Below are 20,051 nucleotides of genomic sequence, written 5' to 3'. Positions count from 1 at the left end.
TTATGAAAAAAATTAGAAAACTGAGAAGTAACGATCCAAAAAGTTATTGGAAAATAATTAATAAAAGGCCGAACAACAAAAAATGTGATATTAATATTGATGAATTTTACAATTACTTTAAAAACGTCAATAATGGTGATGTAAATAATGACGAACCACTATCAAATGAGATTAGAAATACATATACTAATGAAGAACTAGACTCAGTGATAACTGAAGATGAGATAAAACACGCAATTGAAAATATTAAAAATAACAAAAGTTCTGGAAGTGATGAAATTTATAATGAATACATAAAATCCTCTGCTAGTATTATGTTACCGGTATATGTTATGTTATTTAATATTGTTTTTAACTCAGCAATTTTACCTGAAGCTTGGATTGTTGGTGATATATTGCCTATTTATAAAAATAAGGGGAAAGACAATGACCCTGAAAACTATAGACCTATAACTTTATTAAGTTGCATGGGTAAATTATTCACATCCATCTTAGCTAAACGATTAAATAATTATGCTGAGCAATATGATATACTAAATGAAAATCAAGGGGGTTTCAGATCAAATTATTCTACAATAGATAACATTTTTACTTTACAATCGCTAATCGAATTATCCTTTTTATTGAAAAAGAAACTATATTGTGCATTTATAGATTTTAAGGCTGCTTTTGACAATGTATGGAGAATAGGACTATGGCAAAAACTCATTCAAAATAATATTACCGGAAAATGTTTTGAAGTTATAGTGAAAATGTACTCTGAAAGTAAATCCAGAATAGCTGTTAATGATATGGTTACTGAATATTTTCCATGCACAATAGGGGTACGACAAGGGGAAAACTTATCGCCCTTTTTATTTGCTTTATTCCTGAATGATGTAGAATCTTTTTTAATTGCACATAACAATATTGGTGTCTCAACAATATCAAATGAGATTGAAAAAGAACTTGGTGTCTCGTTAAAAATGCTGATTATTTTGTATGCAGATGATACAGTTTTACTATCGGAATCACCCGAAGATTTACAGAATCAGTTGCACAGTTTTTTTATTGTATTGTGAAAAATGGAAGCTAGAAGTTAATATAGAAAAACAAAAATAATGATTTTTTAAAGGGACGTATACCGCATAAAGTTTTTTATTACAATAACAAAGAAATTGAAATTGTTAAACATTTCAAATATCTAGGAATTATATTCTCAACAACAGGCTCATTTATTAAGACAAAACAATATGCTACTGAAAGAGCAACGAAAGCTATGTATGGTAATTTGAAAAAGGGTAACCAATTACATCTTTCTCTTTATGACCAATTGTATTTGTTCGACAAGATTGTAATTCCAATTTTATTGTATGGTTGTGAAGTGTGGGGTTATGGTAATGTTGAAATGATAGAAAGAGTACATTTAAAATTTTGTAAAATGCTTTTTCATTTAAAACCAAGTACTCCAAATTTTATGATCTATGGTGAATTAGGTAGAGTACCTTTAAGTATACATATCAAAACAAGAATTATTGCATACTGGTCAAAAATTTTATATGGAAAACAATCAAAATATTGTTTTTTAATGTATAAATTACTTCGTGCAAAATTTGATAATGGACATGAATCTAAATGGTTAAAGAATTTGAAATCAATTTTAGACAATTGTGGATATAGTAATATTTGGAACCAGAATCAATTATTTAACAGGTTGAGGGGAAACGTAAATTCCGCTATAATAGTGGTGTTTCACTATTATAGTGAAATTACGCTATATTTCCAGTCGTATATACCCTCAATTTCACCCGATGCCATGAAAGGCGTTTGAACCGCACGTCATGGTGGGTATTACAATGAACAAAAATTGTCATGCTTGCATGTTTTGAATTCTAATAAATTTTCTACCGTTGCGTTTGAAAATGCGAGCACTCTTTTTTTAACGGAAGTTGCATTTTTAACATAGCAACCGATGATTGCGGGGATATATAAGCCTGTTTGAATCTCACTTTTTGCTCATTAATGTGCACAAATTAATGTTTGTTACAATTGTCAACTTAAACTGGAAAGGGTTTATTGAATTAAACAAGAAAAAAATTATTTCTGTCTGCATGGTTACGGGTATGGAGGCCCGTTATGGTAAACGGAAAGACCCATTATAGCAAACATGAAAAAAGAGTGTATTGATAAACTCGATATCTTTTCTCTTAACAAAATCAATTTATAATAAATAATCCAAAAATTACATATAAACGATCCCAGAAAATATATCTAATTTTCAATATCGGCTGGCTAATTGTTTTTTTTTCAGAAAAAAAACTCTATTTATTTCGGTGTCGGTAATATTTAACAAGAGTGTTTGTAACCTTATTTTAACACATGTTCAAATAATTATAATTCAACAATCTTTTTAACTCCGCACAAATGTATCTTATTTAACATTTTATGGTTATGCACTTAGGCAAAAATGATTTAACTTTAAAATCTGAGAGAAATAGCTATAGTTTTTTTTTTTTTTATTTAAAAAAAATATTCATAACTAATTATATTAATATGAAATGAAAGTATATATATCAAAAACTCACACTCAAAGTATTAATTTTTCAGACTTTTAGATTTATGCCATTGTATTATTGTTTAAACTACAAGGAAACTTCAAATAACAAATCATCACTGCTCAGCATAAGAAGTGTCTAAAATATCTTCGACTCAATTTATATTTTCCACAATTAAAAATTGATGTAAAACATCAAATTAGCCGCAAACAATTTAGCATTTGAAAAAGTACTTTTACAATTCTGAAAGCATATCCATGCAATGGAAGTGCAAGATATTCAAAGCTGAAGTAGAATCTTGAAAAGCGTATATTTTCATTTACAATCAATTCTTTTATCATAGACTTCATAGGCGTCAGAACCGGAGAGTGCTAGGAGCGCCTAGCCCCCCCCCCACTTTCTTGCAAGGATAGACATTCTCTTTGTATTGAAAATTTGGGTTTATCTTTTTGTTGGTTTAACCCCCCCCCCCCACTTTCAATTAGCCACCTTTCAATTTGCTTCAGACTCCTATGGACTTTATTACATCGATGAATTTATATCTGATGAGCAAATGCATTAAAATATGTATATCCGTACTTATTAAAAAAAAAATATTTGTATTGCTTTGAAGACAGTCTGATATAAAAAAAAAAATGACCGAACCACGTGAACCCTGGATCTTGATCATGCACGAATTCCTATGTTTTTCTGCAAAATAGGCTATGCTGCAAGGCACTGTGCAAAATGTGGAAACGAAATTATTCTTGTATCATTGGCAGCATTCGCAGCTATAACATATTCAAAACAATTTTTACGAGTTGAAGAGTTTTTGATTTTTTATTAACCATGCATTTAATGCACCACGTCATTATGATGCGACTGGAAAATCAAAATTTCCTTTTATATATATGTAATACCTTTTGTAAACTCTTTTTACGAGTATATAGTCAAAAATTATCAAATAACTTGATGAGAAATGACAATGAAATTGAAACATTCTAACAATAATATTTTAAATTTTACTGATGATTTTCTACATGTTATCAATGAAGAATTATTATACTGAACTTTTACAAAAATAACTTCTCATTTCCCATGTTCACTATTTAACAACCATGTACAAAAAGATCGGCTGCAGCAGCGGTCGATAATAATGGGTCTTTCCGTTTACCATAACGAGCCTCCATACCCGTAACCATGCAGACAAAAATAATCTTTTTCTTGTTTAATTCAATAAACCCTTTCCAATTTAAGTTGACAACTGTAACAAACATTAATTTGTGCACATTAATAAGCAAAAAGTGAGATTCAAACAGGCTTATATATCCCCGCAATCATCGGTTGCTATGTTAAAAATGCAACTTCCGTTAAAAAAAGAGTGCTCTCATTTTCAAACGCAACGGTAGAAAATTTATTAAAATTCAAAACATGCAAGCATGACAGTTTTTGTTCATTGTAATACCCACCATGACGTGCGGTTCAAACGCCTTTCATGGCATCGGGTGAAATTGAGGGTATATACGACTGGAAATATAGCGTAATTTCACTATAATAGTGAAATACCACTATTATAGCGGAATTTACGTTTCCCCCCAACCTGTTTAATAGAAATTGGCTTATTAAAAGTTTGAAACAAAAATTACTAGATCAGTTTCAACAAAATTGGAATTCAACCTGTAAAGATTCTTCAAAAGGTGTGACATATAATCTATTTACAAATTTACACTTTGGATGTCAATTTTATGTAGATAGCAGGTTAAATAATTATAAGAAACAAACTTTAGCTAGATTTAGAACAGCAAACCATAAATTACCCATTGAAACAGGAAGATGGGAAGGTATTGAAAGAATTAATAGAATATGTCTTTTATGTAAAAATGATCTTGGTGATGAATTCCACTATATTTTATGTTGTGAAAAATTAAAAGATGAAAGGAAATTGTACATTCCGAAATATTATTTTACAAGACCAAATATTATCAAATTTAATGAATTGTTTTCTTCAAAAAATGTTGGACTATTGAGTAAACTCTGTTCTTTTATTAAAATTTTAAACGAGAGAGTCAAACCTCCAGGTTAACATCAATGTAAACATATATGGAAATACTTGATTATAAGCACACTTTGTATATATGTTATCTGTTATGCTCACGCATGTATGTATATATGTTATAATAATATGTATTGATCTCTGTGTTGTTCAATAACAACCAAAGAGATGTTAATAAACTGGTAAACTGGCCATCTGCCGTGGGCTCTACCTGTGGGTACCTGTCAGGTAAACAAATAGGTCACACCCCCATTGTTTTATTAGCCATGCACACCTACAGATTTCACACCTTTAATCGGTGTGTTCCCGTTTTGCACACATTTGATAATTAGGTATAGACAATAGGTGTGAAGAGTGTTTTGATAGCAATTATAGTCCGATTTCTGGTTTGGATTTACCTGGATTTACCTGTGAATACCTGATTTAGCTTAATGTATTCTTAAGAGGTCTAATACAATTTTATAAGCATTTTATTAAAATTCTATATATATTTATGGGAAAATATTTGATTGTATTGAATAAATTATTAATATTTGTTTAATATTGTTTATTAATTAAGTCCAATTTCTTTAAAAAAAGAAAACTTTTCAATAAAATTCTAAATGAATTAAAGATATAACAAATAATAACATGAATGAAGAAAATAGAGAATAAAAATTAATTATACTCAACAGATATCAAATACATTAACTTTGTATTTATTCTATTTTTTCAATATAAGTTCACCTTTCACATACATAGTAAGTATATCATACTAAGTATGGTATAGACTATAGCAATTAAGTAATTATTTCACCTGGTCATACTCCCGTTTTTCACACATTTTTAATTACCTGTATTTCAAATGTGTGCAAAACGGGAACAAACCAAATAATCATATACTAATTTACACAAAGCAATTTTCTAAGGAAAAACAAACACTTAACTGTCTAGACAAAAAATTAAACACAACAGGGTAAATCCTTCTTATCATATAGTATAAACTAACTTTCTCTAATTTCATATGTTAAAGTCAAGATTATAACATTTTGCACCACGCGGGCCTTAAAACGTAAGGGGACCTTTTCTTATACGGACCGGACCTTTTCTTATAAAAGGCGGACCAAATATGTTATCGTATTAGGTCCGGCCGGACCTTTAGATGAGACGGACCAAATATTATGCGATACCGGTCATCTGGGACCACTTATTCTTTTTTACTTATAATAGTATTAAACTGGTATATAACCTTTTGATCCAAAATTACATGTATGGGGTCAATTACTTGAAATGTGAATATTTTGATAAATAATTTCAAATACATTGATCTTTTTTTTTTAATTACTTGCAATTACAATTACATAGTAAATCATAATTATAATTAATATAATTATTATTATTATTATAATTAATAACCCTCAATTAATTTGATGAAAGTAAGTAAAAAAACATATTTTATGTTATTATGCTTCCTGTCAGTTTGTCTCTATAAAACTTATATTCTACTATTCTCGCATAGTGTTCTAAGGATTTATAAAGCGTGAGCATACTATACCGAATGAGTGCACGGTTTCCATTTTATAAAGAAAATCCGACAACGCCCATAACGGGGAGCGAACTCACGACTCTGAGATTGTCAGTCCGACGCGCTACTTTTTCTTGTTCATCATGTTAACTGTTCACATGTTTACTTGTTCATTTGTTAAATTCTTGTCGTACTAACATACCTCATGTGGGGGCTTTAGTGAAATAAAAAGTTTCAAAGTTTCAAGCTACCGATTACGCCACAGACGCCGTTATCTATTGTATTGTTCTAAATAATCTATCAGTCATTATCTATTGTATTGTTCTAAAATATATATAAACTTAGTTTCAAATATTTTACACATAAGATTAAAATAGACAAAATAATTCTTCTAAAATAGTTTCTTGCAGCCCCCTAGTGGTAGTGGTAGAGCGTTCGCTTCGTGATCGGGAGGCCCGGGTTCTATTCTCGATCGCGGCGCCGCGTCATACCTAAGACGTAAACATAGGTAGTGACTGTTCCTTCGCCAAGCGCTCGGCACTAGAAGTGAAAGTCACGGGTCTTTCGGATACGACCTTAAAAACGTAGGTCCCGTGTCACGGTAGGCGTTGGCACGATAAAAAACCCTCACTGCTCAATGGCCCTGAGTGCCGAGTATAGGTCTAAATTTGAAGCCCTTCACCGGCATCGGTGACGTCTCCATATGAGTGAAAAATTCTCAAGAGGGACGTTAAACAATATACAATCAATCAATCAATCCTCCACTAAAACACTTTTCTCTAAAACTATCTGTAGATTACATATGTATACCTTAAGCATAGAACGTTCAAAATTAAGGTATGTCACTCGTGAAATTTGTGGAATCAAGGATTTATTGAGAAGTATATTTTGGATAAGCACTCACAAGAATGACTCAAAATCGAAGAGAAAATAGGGGTCGGTGTTCATCTTACTGATCTACGGTACAATGAAGTTGACCTTTTTGCACTTAAGAGGCTGTCCACCGAAAAACCAGGCAATGGGTGGCACATCGCATGTCATGGATTTTATTTATTTTTTGCATGTAGACTTATTGAAGCAAGTGTTTACACATGACAACATCAAAAAATTTTATAGTGCTCCTCTAGTCCTAGTTTTGGTAAATGCTTAATTTTAAGTGCAAAAAGGTCAACATGAGGCTAAAAAAAAGTACGTTTTTATTTTGTTTTATATGTAACAGATACTCCAGAGGTGGATGTGCCGATGAATATTATTTATAGAATAGACGTTTATCTTTTATTTTATGAATGAATAAGACTCCAATTTATACTTCTTTAGAAAAAATTATCTGGTCCAAATTTGAGTTCAGCAAGTAAATATTTAAATTCAGTATCCAATTTTAATTACGTTATAGAACCCAATACAATACAAGGACATATTTGTTTACTTATGTTTTTATGAATACAAAGTACAAACTTTTTGTTCATTCAATAAAATCATTGGGAAAAGGTATTTTGAAAGAAATAAAAGGAATCAAATTTACTTATTTTTTGATAGTTTTCACAAATGAAACCGATCCCGACCGGAATTATATAAAGAAGAAAATACTAAAATAGTAATGTCAAATTTGGCTCTTTTGTTGTAATATGATAAAGAAATTACTTGATTTATTTTTTTTACATATTATATAGGTGACAGGTGCCTTTAGTTTGATAAATTTATTAATTTTGCATTATTTTCGATCGGGATTGGTTTTATTTTAATCGGCATCGGTTTTTACGGTAAATTTATAAAAATTTCCTAAATTTGGCTCTTCATGTTAATTTATCAGGAAAAATGCTTGTCTGTTATTTCTTTTCAGTCAGTTTACTGGTTTTAAATGAGTGTAACCATAGATTCAAATGAATGTATTATTTAAATTACCAATGTCTTTTACTTACATGAACATCTGATCTGATTGATTTCTTAATATAAACTAGGTATTTAAAAAAAAAAGTATTTGTACATGCATTATGCAACAACCAGAGCAGACAACTTTCTAGCTTCATTATTCATCTTATTTCCAAGTAAAATTTCTTTTTTATTTGTCTCAGGAATTAAAGAGTAAATTCTATCAGTAGCGAAATTAAAATTGCCTAAATGCAAGAAATATTTTTATGTGTACAGTCTCGACTTTATCCCAGTTTTTTTTTTACCTGTCATCTGTAAAGCTTTTCCTCTTTTACAAAATTTGATTTTATATAAATAAGAAATTAAGTTCTTTCATGTATAGTATAATTATTCAAGAGCCGATAAATCGCAAGCAAGAAGCGCGAAAGGGAGGGGGGTGCGGGGTCATGGCATCATTATTTTTAAAAAATTGGTTTCATGAACGTGAAAACATTTTAGTATTGGTCAACATTGTCACAGGTTTATACTCCATATTAAATATGAGCTTGTGATTGTTTCAATCGCGGAATAAAAAAAAAAAAAAACAAGTGTTTTACTAAACCACCTTCCGTTATAGTGACAAATTTTAGTCGGGAGTTCAGCAGTAAATTTTACTCAATAAATATATTTTTATAGCTTATTTTTCAGTTTTTTTTTCATTTTTAATCATATTATGGATCGTTTATTTTGATTTGATTGCATAGATAAATGTATTTATCAGGTTTTAGTTTTTACATCTACCAACTTCGTTGAATTAAATGTTGCGTAAATCTAAAACATTCATCATTGATTCCCAATTTTATAAGAAATGTTCATTATAAAGACTTCATTAATTATTTTAACGTATATCCTGGTAAATCAATTTAAAAAAAATAGTTATCGGACATGTATAAAATAACTTATCAAAACGTCATTTTGCCGAGACACCGCCCGTGTACTTTGTAAAATACATTTTGATATTAAAATATGCTTTAACATTTAGTAAAATGCACTCTAAAGAGTAATTAAACAGAAAAAGAGAAATCATTTTTTTAAAATATTTTTCTTTACACTTCACGCAAAGAATTTACGAACTTCTCTGGAAAACTTGCTATATCATTTCTATTTCATTGTGATGCAATATTATGTCACTGATACATCAATGGAAACGTAGATTTAACCTGAATATTATAGCCAATTTTAATCTAAATATTACGTCTGGAGACGAAAATGAATTATATTTTGAAAATAATTTTTTTATTTTTTGTTTAATAATTTTCTTTAGTGTATCGATTCTAAATATTTCACTAGAATTCCGATGTGTTTAGCAGATTTACCGATGCCACGGGAGATAACTCTTGCATCGCAAATTTTCATGAAAACGTCTATATATTTTGCCAGAAAACTTCTATTAAAAGTGTTTTTCCCAATGATTTTATTTTTTAAACAAAAAATGAAATATTTCTAGATTTATTTAAGTGTGAATTATAGTCCTGTTAAAATTGTATTAGAAATTACAACTTTTTGTTTCTTACCTACTTTCAATGGTTTATATAAGGGAATTCAAAAACACAAAACACAAGGATATTTTACTAAATAAGCAATTTTCAAACAAATCTTCAGTTACATTATTCCTTTGGGACTACATTGATATTGTTTTTAATAAAATACCAAATATTCATCACATTCGATGTGCCGCCTATTAATACAATACTGCCTGGTTTTTCGGTGGACTGCCTCTTAAATTTTAACTCTGGTTAATTACTTAAACCTTTATTATATTTTATCAGATGTAACCATGGCAAAAACTATTATATTATTTCACGTAAAAATTTTTGAATAATATTTATCATTGAAAAAAAAATCTTGCAAATTAATGCGCTTAAATTATTGTGTGACCTTTTTGCACTAAAAAGTAACATATTTTGGGGTATTAATTAAAAAACTAAATAGGCAATAAAACATTTTCTTAAATCAAGCTTTTTACAATTTAAGTGCTGATCAGTGACATACATCGAGTACTTTAAGATAATGAAAGAAAAAGTTGGGGTCATTGATGTTAATTTTGAAATATTGGTCAAAATAGGCCCTATGTGATTTTCAGGCAAAAATGGGGTTAATTTATATTGACTTATTTGACATATCTTCATTTTTTGGCAAAGTTTTTTGAAGGAAGGTGTAAAACGTGTTCTAAAAATATAAATTAAGACCTTAATCAAATATTCCTAGCAATATCATAATGAAAAATATTCTCCGAGTAAAAGTATGTGAGACTAAAAGTCCAAGATATTAAATTTAATAAATGTGCAGATTTGCCGAATTATCTGCTAAACATCCTTCCAACTCAAAAAATAGTCCCTCACTAATCTTGCTTATTTGTAGCTTTTTGAGCAGTTTTTTTTTTGGTTGAATGTTAAAACATTAACATTGTTGAAATTAGATATGTTTTAAAAATTGAATTTTGATAAATAGTTTTGAAGTAAGAGGTTCTGCGTGAATTTTTCCAAAAAACTGACAAGTGACCTACCTTAAAGAAAAAGACTATGACGTACATGTTACATAAGGTGACGTCATAATAGAGTAGACGAATGAAACAGGTGATGAAACATGGGGAATGGAGAAAATATTTCTGTTTTAAACAGTAACAACAGTCAGCATTATAATAACAACAGTGTTGTGTTTTGCGTGCACTATGTAAGGGATAAATAACGAGATGGTTTTGAATAGTTTAGAGCAAACATTATCTCCGAGGGCCGAAGGCCCGAGGAGGGGATGTTTTCTCTAAACTATGAAACACTATCGAGTTATTTATCTTACTTAAAAAATTCCCTACTTTGGGTCCCAAAGAAACATTTACCTATTCAAATATCCAACTTTGCTGTAATACAATAGAATTTAGCCCATTTAAATACTGAGTATCCAACTGTGACACAAAACAATAGCCTAATCGAACACCTCTTTTATTCATGGACTAGTGAGCATGATACTACACGGTGCTGATGTCATTTCAACCCTTTTCGTTGTACTGAACAGTCATAAAATCAGACAAAGAGTACATTGTATTTTTAAATCCAAAGTAAATGAGAGAGGTTCAGATGGTATTTTCAATACGTTTGACCTGAAAGCTGAAGAAAACTATAGAATTTTGATAAAAAGTTGGGAATTTGTCATTACATATTATGAGATGATGGTTTGCTGAGGAAAAGTGTTGGGTTCTTATGGAGTTCCATTCGGACAATACTTAAAGTAATGCTTAAACAGATAAAAAGATTGGTGGTGTTATGCGGAACCTGCTTAAAAAACATCCCATATCAGGATCTTCAATAATAACGGTGTCGAAAAATGGATGGGCTGCCAATTAATTAAGTTGGTTTGAGAAGTGCGCCGGAAAATTATGAAACAGAGATGAATCTCGGATAATCTGAAGGAATTTACATTGTTTTGTTTTGAACATATTTTATTGTATAAACAAAAGGATTGGAAACAAGTTCTTACAACTTACGAGTTCCTCTCCTTAAATATAACTATATGTCATGCAATTAAAATACATGTAGTACATTGAGATATAAATACAAAAGAGATACAAGTGAGATATTTGTTCAGAAATATAACAATTTAAAATCTACAAGATTCGTCAATAAATTTATTTATAATTTACATTAATACGGACCCAGAAATAATATACAGCAATAAGAAGTGATATTCTTTAACAATTAAGGTGAAAATAAATTTATGTGTGGGAAAGCGTCAAAAATGGTCAAAAAGACTGAAAACATTTTTAAATGTGTGCAAAATTCGGATGAATTCTTATTTCTGTGAGCATTGGAAGTGCATTTGAAACACGATAAATATGAAGTAATTGCGGTAATTCCATTTGCACAGGAAATTAATTGTAATAGTGTGGCAAATTTGGATTGATTGTTATTTTTCATGTGCATTGGAAACATATTTAAAAACTGTTTTATCTCCTTTGTTCATTGTTTACTGTTTTATGCACCTCGGTTGGATATTTGAAATATCCAACCGATAGGCAGTTGGATATTTGAAATATCCAAATGATGGCCAGTTGCATCTTTAAACATCCAACTACTGCTGGTTCAATCGGTAAAATATACCTATACTTATAACAATGAGTGACGTCATAGAAGTTTTTTAGCCTAAATAGTAGTCAGGGTTTGACACATAGTGAACTCGCCTCCGGCTCGTGCACCATGTGTCTAATCCTGACTACTATTTAGGCATAGTGCACGCAAAACACAATACTATTTATATAATATCAATTACTTAAGTTTTCTTTCCATCAAATTTGTAAAACGTATACGAGAATATTTTGAAGCAGCAATATAATTAAATTTTATTTTTCCCATTGTTTTTGGCAGTGTGTTATGCTGTATAAACATTGTTAAGCATTAATGAATAAACACAAGCTAATGCTAAATAGTACTGGTATACATCAATTTTAAGACACTTTAAAAAAAATTTTACTTGAAAAATATGTGACATTTTTGGAATATATTTAAATACCTTTAATAATTTTTCATCGAAAGTAAACTTAATTACAAATACTTTCAATTAGATTTAAAACTTTAAAACTGTATTTAATTACAGTTAATTACATGCAATTACTTATTTCAATTACCCTATCCCCGATCCTTATAAAAGTATTGAACTATGCAAGGCATAAAGTCTGCAAAACAAAGTTCAGGAATCTATGAGTTATAAGTACGAGAACATTGTGCTTTGAGCAACCTTGGATAAATAAACAAGAGGCCCAGGGGCCACAGCGCTCACCTGAGCACATCAGGCTTGAATTTACTCCCCCCCCCCCCCCCAGAGGCCCCACTAATCATAGCTTTGAAGTACTTGAAAAGATTTTAAAAGGTTTCCCTATATATCCCTATGTAAAACTTGGGTCGGCCATTTTGGCCCCAACCTTGCCCCGGGGGGCATGATTTGAACAAATTTGAATCTACACTGCCTGACGATGATTCCACATGAGTTTCATCTTTCCTGGCCCAGTGGTTCTGGAGAAGAAGATTTTTAAAGATTTTTCCTATATATTCCTATGTAAAACTTGGGTCGGCCATTTTGGCCCCACCCTTGCCCCAGGGGTCATGATTTGAAGAAACTTGAATCTACATTACCTGAGGATGATTCCACATGAGTTTCATCTTTCCTGGCCCAGTGGTTCTGGAGAACAAGATTTTTAAAGTCCTATATATTCCTATGTAAAACTTGGGTCGGCCATTTTGGTCCCACCCTTGCCCCGGGGGTCATGATTTGAACAAACTTGAATCTACACTACCTGAGGATGATTCCACATGAGTTTCATTTTTCCTGGCCCAGTGGTTCTGGAGAAGATTTTTAAAGATTTTTCCTATATATTCCTATGTAAAACTTGGGTCGGCCATTTTGGCCCCATATATGATTTGAACAAACTTAAATCTACACTACCTGAGGATGCTTTCACATGAGTTTTATCTTTCCTGGCCCAGCGGTTCTGGAGAAGATTTTTTAAAAATGCCATTAATTTTTAACAAATTCATGATTATCTCCCCTTGGAAAAGGGCGTGGCCCTTCATTTGAACAAACTTGAATTCTCTTCACCCAAGGATACTTTGTGCCAAGTTTGGTTGAAATTGGCGCAGTGGTTCTTGAGAAGAAGATGAAAATGTGAAAAGTTTACGACGACAACAACGAGAACGACGACGACAGACAACGGACAAATTTTGATCAGAAAAGCTCACTTGAGCCTTCGGCTCAGGTGAGCTAAAAATATTCTGACCATGTTAGAAATAGTAAACACTTACCTTTTTCTGCTTTGCATATGAATGGACGTTTACCAGAACATATGACATCGTTAAACCCTCTGTTTGTTCGTCGGTATGTGGCGCAGTTCTCATAACCCTGCCAATTATCTGGTTGATTAGTCAGCCATTTTTTGTAATCTAAGGGTGTTCCATCTGACCATTGCCAATCTAAAGTATTAATTAACTTTTCTTTTGTTATCGAAAATTGAATTTTATTCCTTTGCAAATATTTAAAATTTTACATATAAACTTTTAGGAAAAATTTTATTAATGAATACCTCCCTCTTTTTCCCTGTCATTTAGCCCAATCCAGAAATTTTCCTCCGTAAGCCTGAGAAAAAAAAACATATATTTTATAATAAAGATACATCTAATGCAGAAGTTATCGTAAATTACGGCCTTAAAGTAGAATATTCTTATTATGGAATTTCATGGTAAGCAAGGACAAAGTACAGATGTTGTTGCTTCAAATATCTGCTATGTTTGGAAGTATGAAACAAACTGTTTTATGTACTATGTATCTTTCTCAATCGTCAAAGTCTGAATGAAAAACAAGAGGCTTACGGGCCACATCGCTAACCTGAGTAAATTTGGTCATGTTGTTCTGTATCAGCCCCCCCCCCCCTCATGCCCCCCCTTCCACATAAGTTTAAGTTTTTCTGACCCAGTAGTTCTTCAGAAGATGTTTAAAGATTTTTCCTATATATCTATATATCATGGTGCCTTTAAAATACTTTCCCAGGACTTCCACGCTTTCAAAAGATTTTTCCTATATATACTGCAACGCAACACCCTACTTTAGAAAGAAATAATAATGTAAAGTAAAGAATTTTGTATCTTAAAATCATGAATATCTTCAATTAGGTAAACATTGGTAATTTAACGGTTGAATGATTTCCATACCATAACCGGAAGTCAAGTTTGAGTCTGCTTAACAGAAATCAAAAATTGCATGTTTAACAAAACATTTGGCAATATTATGGAGTTTTTAGGGTTTTTTACTGTTCATCATAAGTAATGCAGCAATATTTCAAAAAATAAACTCTCCTTTCGTTTCCCGTAATGTTGCTAAGGCTACTTGAAAATGGCTTATTTACGCATTTCCATTGCGCTAGCTGGAAAATTTCAATGTAAAGGTGATGGAGAGTTGCTGATGCAAAATTTCACTACATTAAGTCTCAACAGGGTCTTACGTATTATATGCATTAAGGACAGTCCTTGTACCGGAAGTCCAAGAGTGGCTACACTGCTCTAAGTTAGAGAAAATTCGACCTAATCATCTGAAAAACGAGCATTTAAAGATGCCAAAGAATAATTCCTTCGCTCAGATCTCGATTTTAATAAACCTATTGTATCGTAGAAATTAAACTGCAATTGTTGTTTAGGACAGTCTTGCACGTTTTACTTGAGTGGCTTGGAGGGGGGTGTTTTAACAGTCATATTTTACTTATTAAAGTAAACAGATAAACATTTAACATTTTTATCAAATCTCTGATGATCTGAAAAGTGAGTTTAGCTTTACTTTATTCGCTTTTAAAAAATCATAAGATAAAAAAATCAAACATTTGTAGATTACTGCTTGTTGCGTTTCTTTTGCGTGTCAGTATATAACATGTAAAACTTGGATTTTCTTTTGGTACCCCGCCCTACCCCGGTGGTCATTGTTTGAACAATTTATAATTTACACTTCCCCAGGATGTTTCCACACAAGTTTCAGTTTTTCTGGTCCAGTGGTTCTTGAGAAGATTTTTTAATTACCCCACCCTTTTTTGTCTTTTCTTTATTATCTCCCCTTGTGGGTATTAAACTTAGCCCTTCATTTTAACACTCTAAACTCCCATTCACCCAAGGATACTTTGTACAAAGTTTGATAACAAGAGGCCCAGGGGCCACATCGCTCACCTGAGCACATGGGCTTGAATTTACTCCCCCCCTCCAGGCGTTCATCATTTGAACAAACTAGAATCTACACTACCTGAGGATGATTCCATATAAATATCACTAAACATAGCTTTAAAGTACTTGAAAAGAAGATTTTAAAAGGTTTCCCTATATATCCCTATGTAAAACTTGGGTTGGCCATTTTGGCCCCACCCTAGCCACGGGGGTTATGACTTGAACAAACTTGAATCTACACTACCTGAGGATGATTCCACATGAGTTTCATCTTTCCTGGCCCAGTGGATCTTCAGAAGGATTTTTAAAGATATTTCCTATATATTCCTATGTAAAACTTGGGTCGGCCATTTTGGCCCCACCCTTGCCCCGGGGGTCATGATTTGAACAAACTTGAATCTACACTACCTGAGGATGATTCCACATGAGTTTCATCTTTCCTGGCCCATCGGTTCTGGAGAAGAAGATTTTTCCTATATATTCCTATGTAAAACTTGGGTCGGCCATTTTGGTCCCACCCTTGCCCCGGGGGTCATGATTTGAACAAACTTGAATCTACACTACCTGAGGATGATTCCACATGAGTTTCATCTTTTCTGGCCTAGTGGTTCTGGAGAAGAAGATTTTTAAAGATTTTTCCTATATATTCCTATGTAAAATTTGGGTCGGCCATTTTGGTCCCACCCTTGCCCCGGGGGTCATGATTTGAACAAATTTGAATCTACACTACCTGACGATGATTCCACATGAGTTTCATCTTTCCTGGCCCAGTGGTTCTGGAGAAGAAGATTTTTAAAGATTTTTCCTATATATTCCTATGTAAAACTTGGGTCGGCCATTTTGGCCCCACCCTTGCCCCGGGGGTCATGATTTGAACAAACTTGAATCTACACTACCTGAGGATGATTCCACATGAGTTTCATCTTTCCTGGCCTAGTGGTTCTGGAGAAGAAGATTTTTAAAGATTTTTCCTATATATTCATATGTAAAATTTGGGTCGGCCATTTTGGCCCCACCCTTGCCCCGGGGGTCATGATTTGAACAAACTTGAATCTACACTACCTGAGGATGATTCCACATGAGTTTCATCTTTTCTGGCCCAGTGGTTCTGGAGAAGAAGATTTTTAAAGATTTTTCCTATATATTCCTATGTAAAACTTGGGTCGGCCATTTTGGCCCCACCCTTGCCCCGGGGGTCATGATTTGAACAAACTTGAATCTACACTACCTGAGGATGCTTTCACATGAGTTTCATCTTTCCTGGCCCAGCGGTTCTGGAGAAGAAGATTTTTTTAAAATGCCATTAATTTTTAACAAATTTATGATTATCTCCCCTTGGAAAAGGGCGTGGCCCTTCATTTGAACAAACTTGAATCGCCTTCACCAAAGGATACTTTGTGCCAAGTTTGGTTGAAATCGGCCCAGTGGTTCTTGAGAAGAAGATGAAAATGTGAAAAGTTTACAACAACGACAACGACAACAACAACGAAGACAACGAACAAATTTTGATCAGAAAAGCTCACTTGAGCCTTCGGCTCAGGTGAGCTAAAAATTAGTTCTGGAGAAGAAGTCGAAAATGTGAAAAGTTTACAAACAGACGGATAGACAGACAGATAGACTGATAGACGACGGACAAATTGTGATCATCAGAACTCACTTGAACCTTTGGTTCAGGTGAGCTAAAAAATACCAACTAAAATACAAAAGAAACGCATTTGCCCAAAATTATGAAAACTTGACAGAGTTGCACATGTATCTTGGTAATTGTGCACTAAATTGCCGTCACTTAATGTTATATATATATAAGCTTACAAAAAGTGCACAAATTATGACAGGTTCGACATTACTTTTGCAGTACAACTTCATGCACTGGGGTACACACATCGTTTTTTTTTTCCAAATGATTTCTTTGCTGTCATGACACCGCTTGCGAAATTCCCAGTGGGTGAATTAATTGAATTACCTAAGTGAAGAAAAAGCCTACAAAATATTTATCAACGGTTCGCTATAAATTTTTTCCAACAATTTTAGAATATATTTATCCGTCGTCATAGAGTAAGTAGAATGATTATTAAACAAAAAAGACGGTGATGTTGTCGTGGTACAACGCCCAATCTATTAAGACCCGGCTTTCTATTTTGCAAAATGTGTAATCGCCACGTCATTACCATTGAAACCGATAGTAGTAAAGTTAACAATGGGTACACACAACCCAAAAATGAAAGAAATCCAGTGAGACAATATTTTGTAAAGTCTCTCTTTCAAACATTTACACAAATCAAATCGGCTGGCTACCGTTAAGTCTCTACTTTTCAAATAGAACACCAAACGGTGAAGATTAAAGGCTTCGCGTGGCTTCGAACAACCGAAGACTGTCTTGTTGGAAGGCCGAACAATATTCCAATGAACAAGTTGAAGGCGCTGATGAACTCCACACTACGGAGAATTTCAAGGCTGTATACGTAATGCGAGGGAATTAATGAAAGAAAGAGGGCGTACAAGGCGTGGACAATTCCACGATTTGAGATAATATGTTTCTCAATTTTCAAAACTTACGGAAAATTTATATTTTCTAAAATCATGTTTTCAGTAATGTCATATCTTCAAAACATTTTATAATATTTTATTTTACTGAACGATAGTCGCCCGCGTGGCGCAGTGGTGAGAGCGTCTGCTCTAGAGTCGCGAAGTAAGGAGGTTATCCTTACGTCGCGGGTTGGAATCCCACTGTGGGACGTGGAGACCGGTCCTTCGGATGAGACAGTATAAACCGAGGTCCCTTGTCGCAGTAGGTGCTGGCACGAAAATACCCTTCACTGCTCAATGGTCCTAAGTGCCGAGTATGGGACAAAATTTGCAGCTCTTCACCGCCAAGTGGTGACGTCTCCATATGAGTGAAAAATTCTCGCGAGGGACCTAAAACAATATACAATCAATCAATCAATTTTACAGAACGACTTATCATTTGACAATCTTTATTTTAAAGTTGACAGTTAAGCATTTTCAGTGGAAAATGGGTTTACTAGAGCCATAAAAATGAGATTTTAAAAAGGATGAATGGGTAACGTCTCCATTCTCCGTTAAGGTAGGATTCTTCTCTGGTTTCCGACCTGATGAAATATTCAAGGTATATTTGCTTATATGCCTTCTATATTTTGGTGTAAGAGATTTAAAAGACTATATTTTTCTTTCCTCATCACGATTGTACAACTTTTAATAGAAATGGTAAACTGCGTTTGAAAACTAGCAGGGACTATATTTTTGGCGGAATGTTGGCGTATGAAAATACCTTCTTTTCTGCCTCTCAAAATTTGTATAAAACAATAATTTAGCTATAATTTTTACACAATCAAAGACTTGAAGAAATTTTCAAATGTAAGTTAAATCAATACTAAGGGATTAAAGTTTCAAAAAATATCAAATAATTATGATTTTTCAAACAAACTAGTACTATGTAAGCTTTTAAGAAAATTCGGACTAGCCAATATCCATTTTAGTTAAATTATTTATGTCAGTTTGGTAGTATTATCTTATAGGCTCTATATGGTAGTATCCTTTTATGCAAAAAGAAAAACATCCAATCTTTTAAAAAATACAAGAACGGATTGCATGATTTGCAACAGTAATTTTTTATTCTTAATGTTCAAGGGAAAGGTTATGACCTGGACCCAACCTTGCCTCTAATATAAAGCGGTCAAAGTTATTCTCACTTATACTATCACTTAGTGAATTTTTTTCTTGATTCTTTGAAAATTTCATAGATTTTTAAATACTGTACATGATATATGAGAAGAATCCTACCTTAAAGCTAAAATGATGGAAACGTAAATGTGAAATCTATTTTATTTGTTCAAAACATGGAATCTGAACCCATTCTATATGAAAATCGAACATTTCTGGAAAAAAATAAAGCTTCAATAAACCCGTTCATTTAAATAATGCTGACAGACACTGATAATGCATATGCTTTGTAGCGTAGTGGTTAACGCGGTGGGTCTTGCGCAAAACCCTGCGCTATGGAGAGAGTCAGAATCATACGTGAAGCATTACTTTCTGGTTTTCACATATTTTAAAAACATGAGTGAAAAATAATTTATTGATTAAATATTAAAACAATGAAATACAGAATTAAATGTGTAAAAGATGATATAAACCATATAATTTTTAAAAATATAGCTTTCATGAACTTTTAAAATTGGGAAATGTCTTTTCCCAGAGCGAGTATTGTCTTCGCTTTTGTACGCCTCCATTCTTTTTTCACTCGTTATATGATTTTTAATAATTCATGAAAATGAATGAAAAATAACAAAATCACTTTATTAGTTTGCCATGCATTTCTATTTCTTTTCAATAGGAAGGATAATGACGATTTATTAATATGATATACC

General features: G+C 32.5%; 1 protein-coding gene across 1 annotated transcript in view; it reads right to left on the bottom strand.

The window, feature by feature from the left end:
• LOC134256480 (macrophage mannose receptor 1-like) overlaps nucleotides 1-20,051 on the bottom strand; it is a 61,360-nt gene that overhangs the window by 29,841 nt on the left and 11,468 nt on the right. Inside the window, exons 15-17 of the mRNA XM_062739119.1 lie at nucleotides 17,321-17,342; nucleotides 14,046-14,166; nucleotides 13,768-13,935 (exon numbers count right to left, since the gene is read on the bottom strand). Of these exons, the coding sequence (XP_062595103.1) occupies nucleotides 13,768-13,935; nucleotides 14,046-14,166; nucleotides 17,321-17,342 (311 nt within the window). The remainder of the gene's footprint in view (nucleotides 1-13,767; nucleotides 13,936-14,045; nucleotides 14,167-17,320; nucleotides 17,343-20,051) is intronic.

This window comes from Saccostrea cucullata, unplaced genomic scaffold (genome assembly GCF_032062105.1).
Source record: "Saccostrea cucullata isolate Sc308-1 unplaced genomic scaffold, CSIRO_AGI_Scuc_v1 ctg5775, whole genome shotgun sequence".
Lineage (NCBI taxonomy): Eukaryota > Metazoa > Mollusca > Bivalvia > Ostreida > Ostreidae > Saccostrea > Saccostrea cuccullata.
This window is presented reverse-complemented; position numbering and strand designations above follow the sequence as displayed.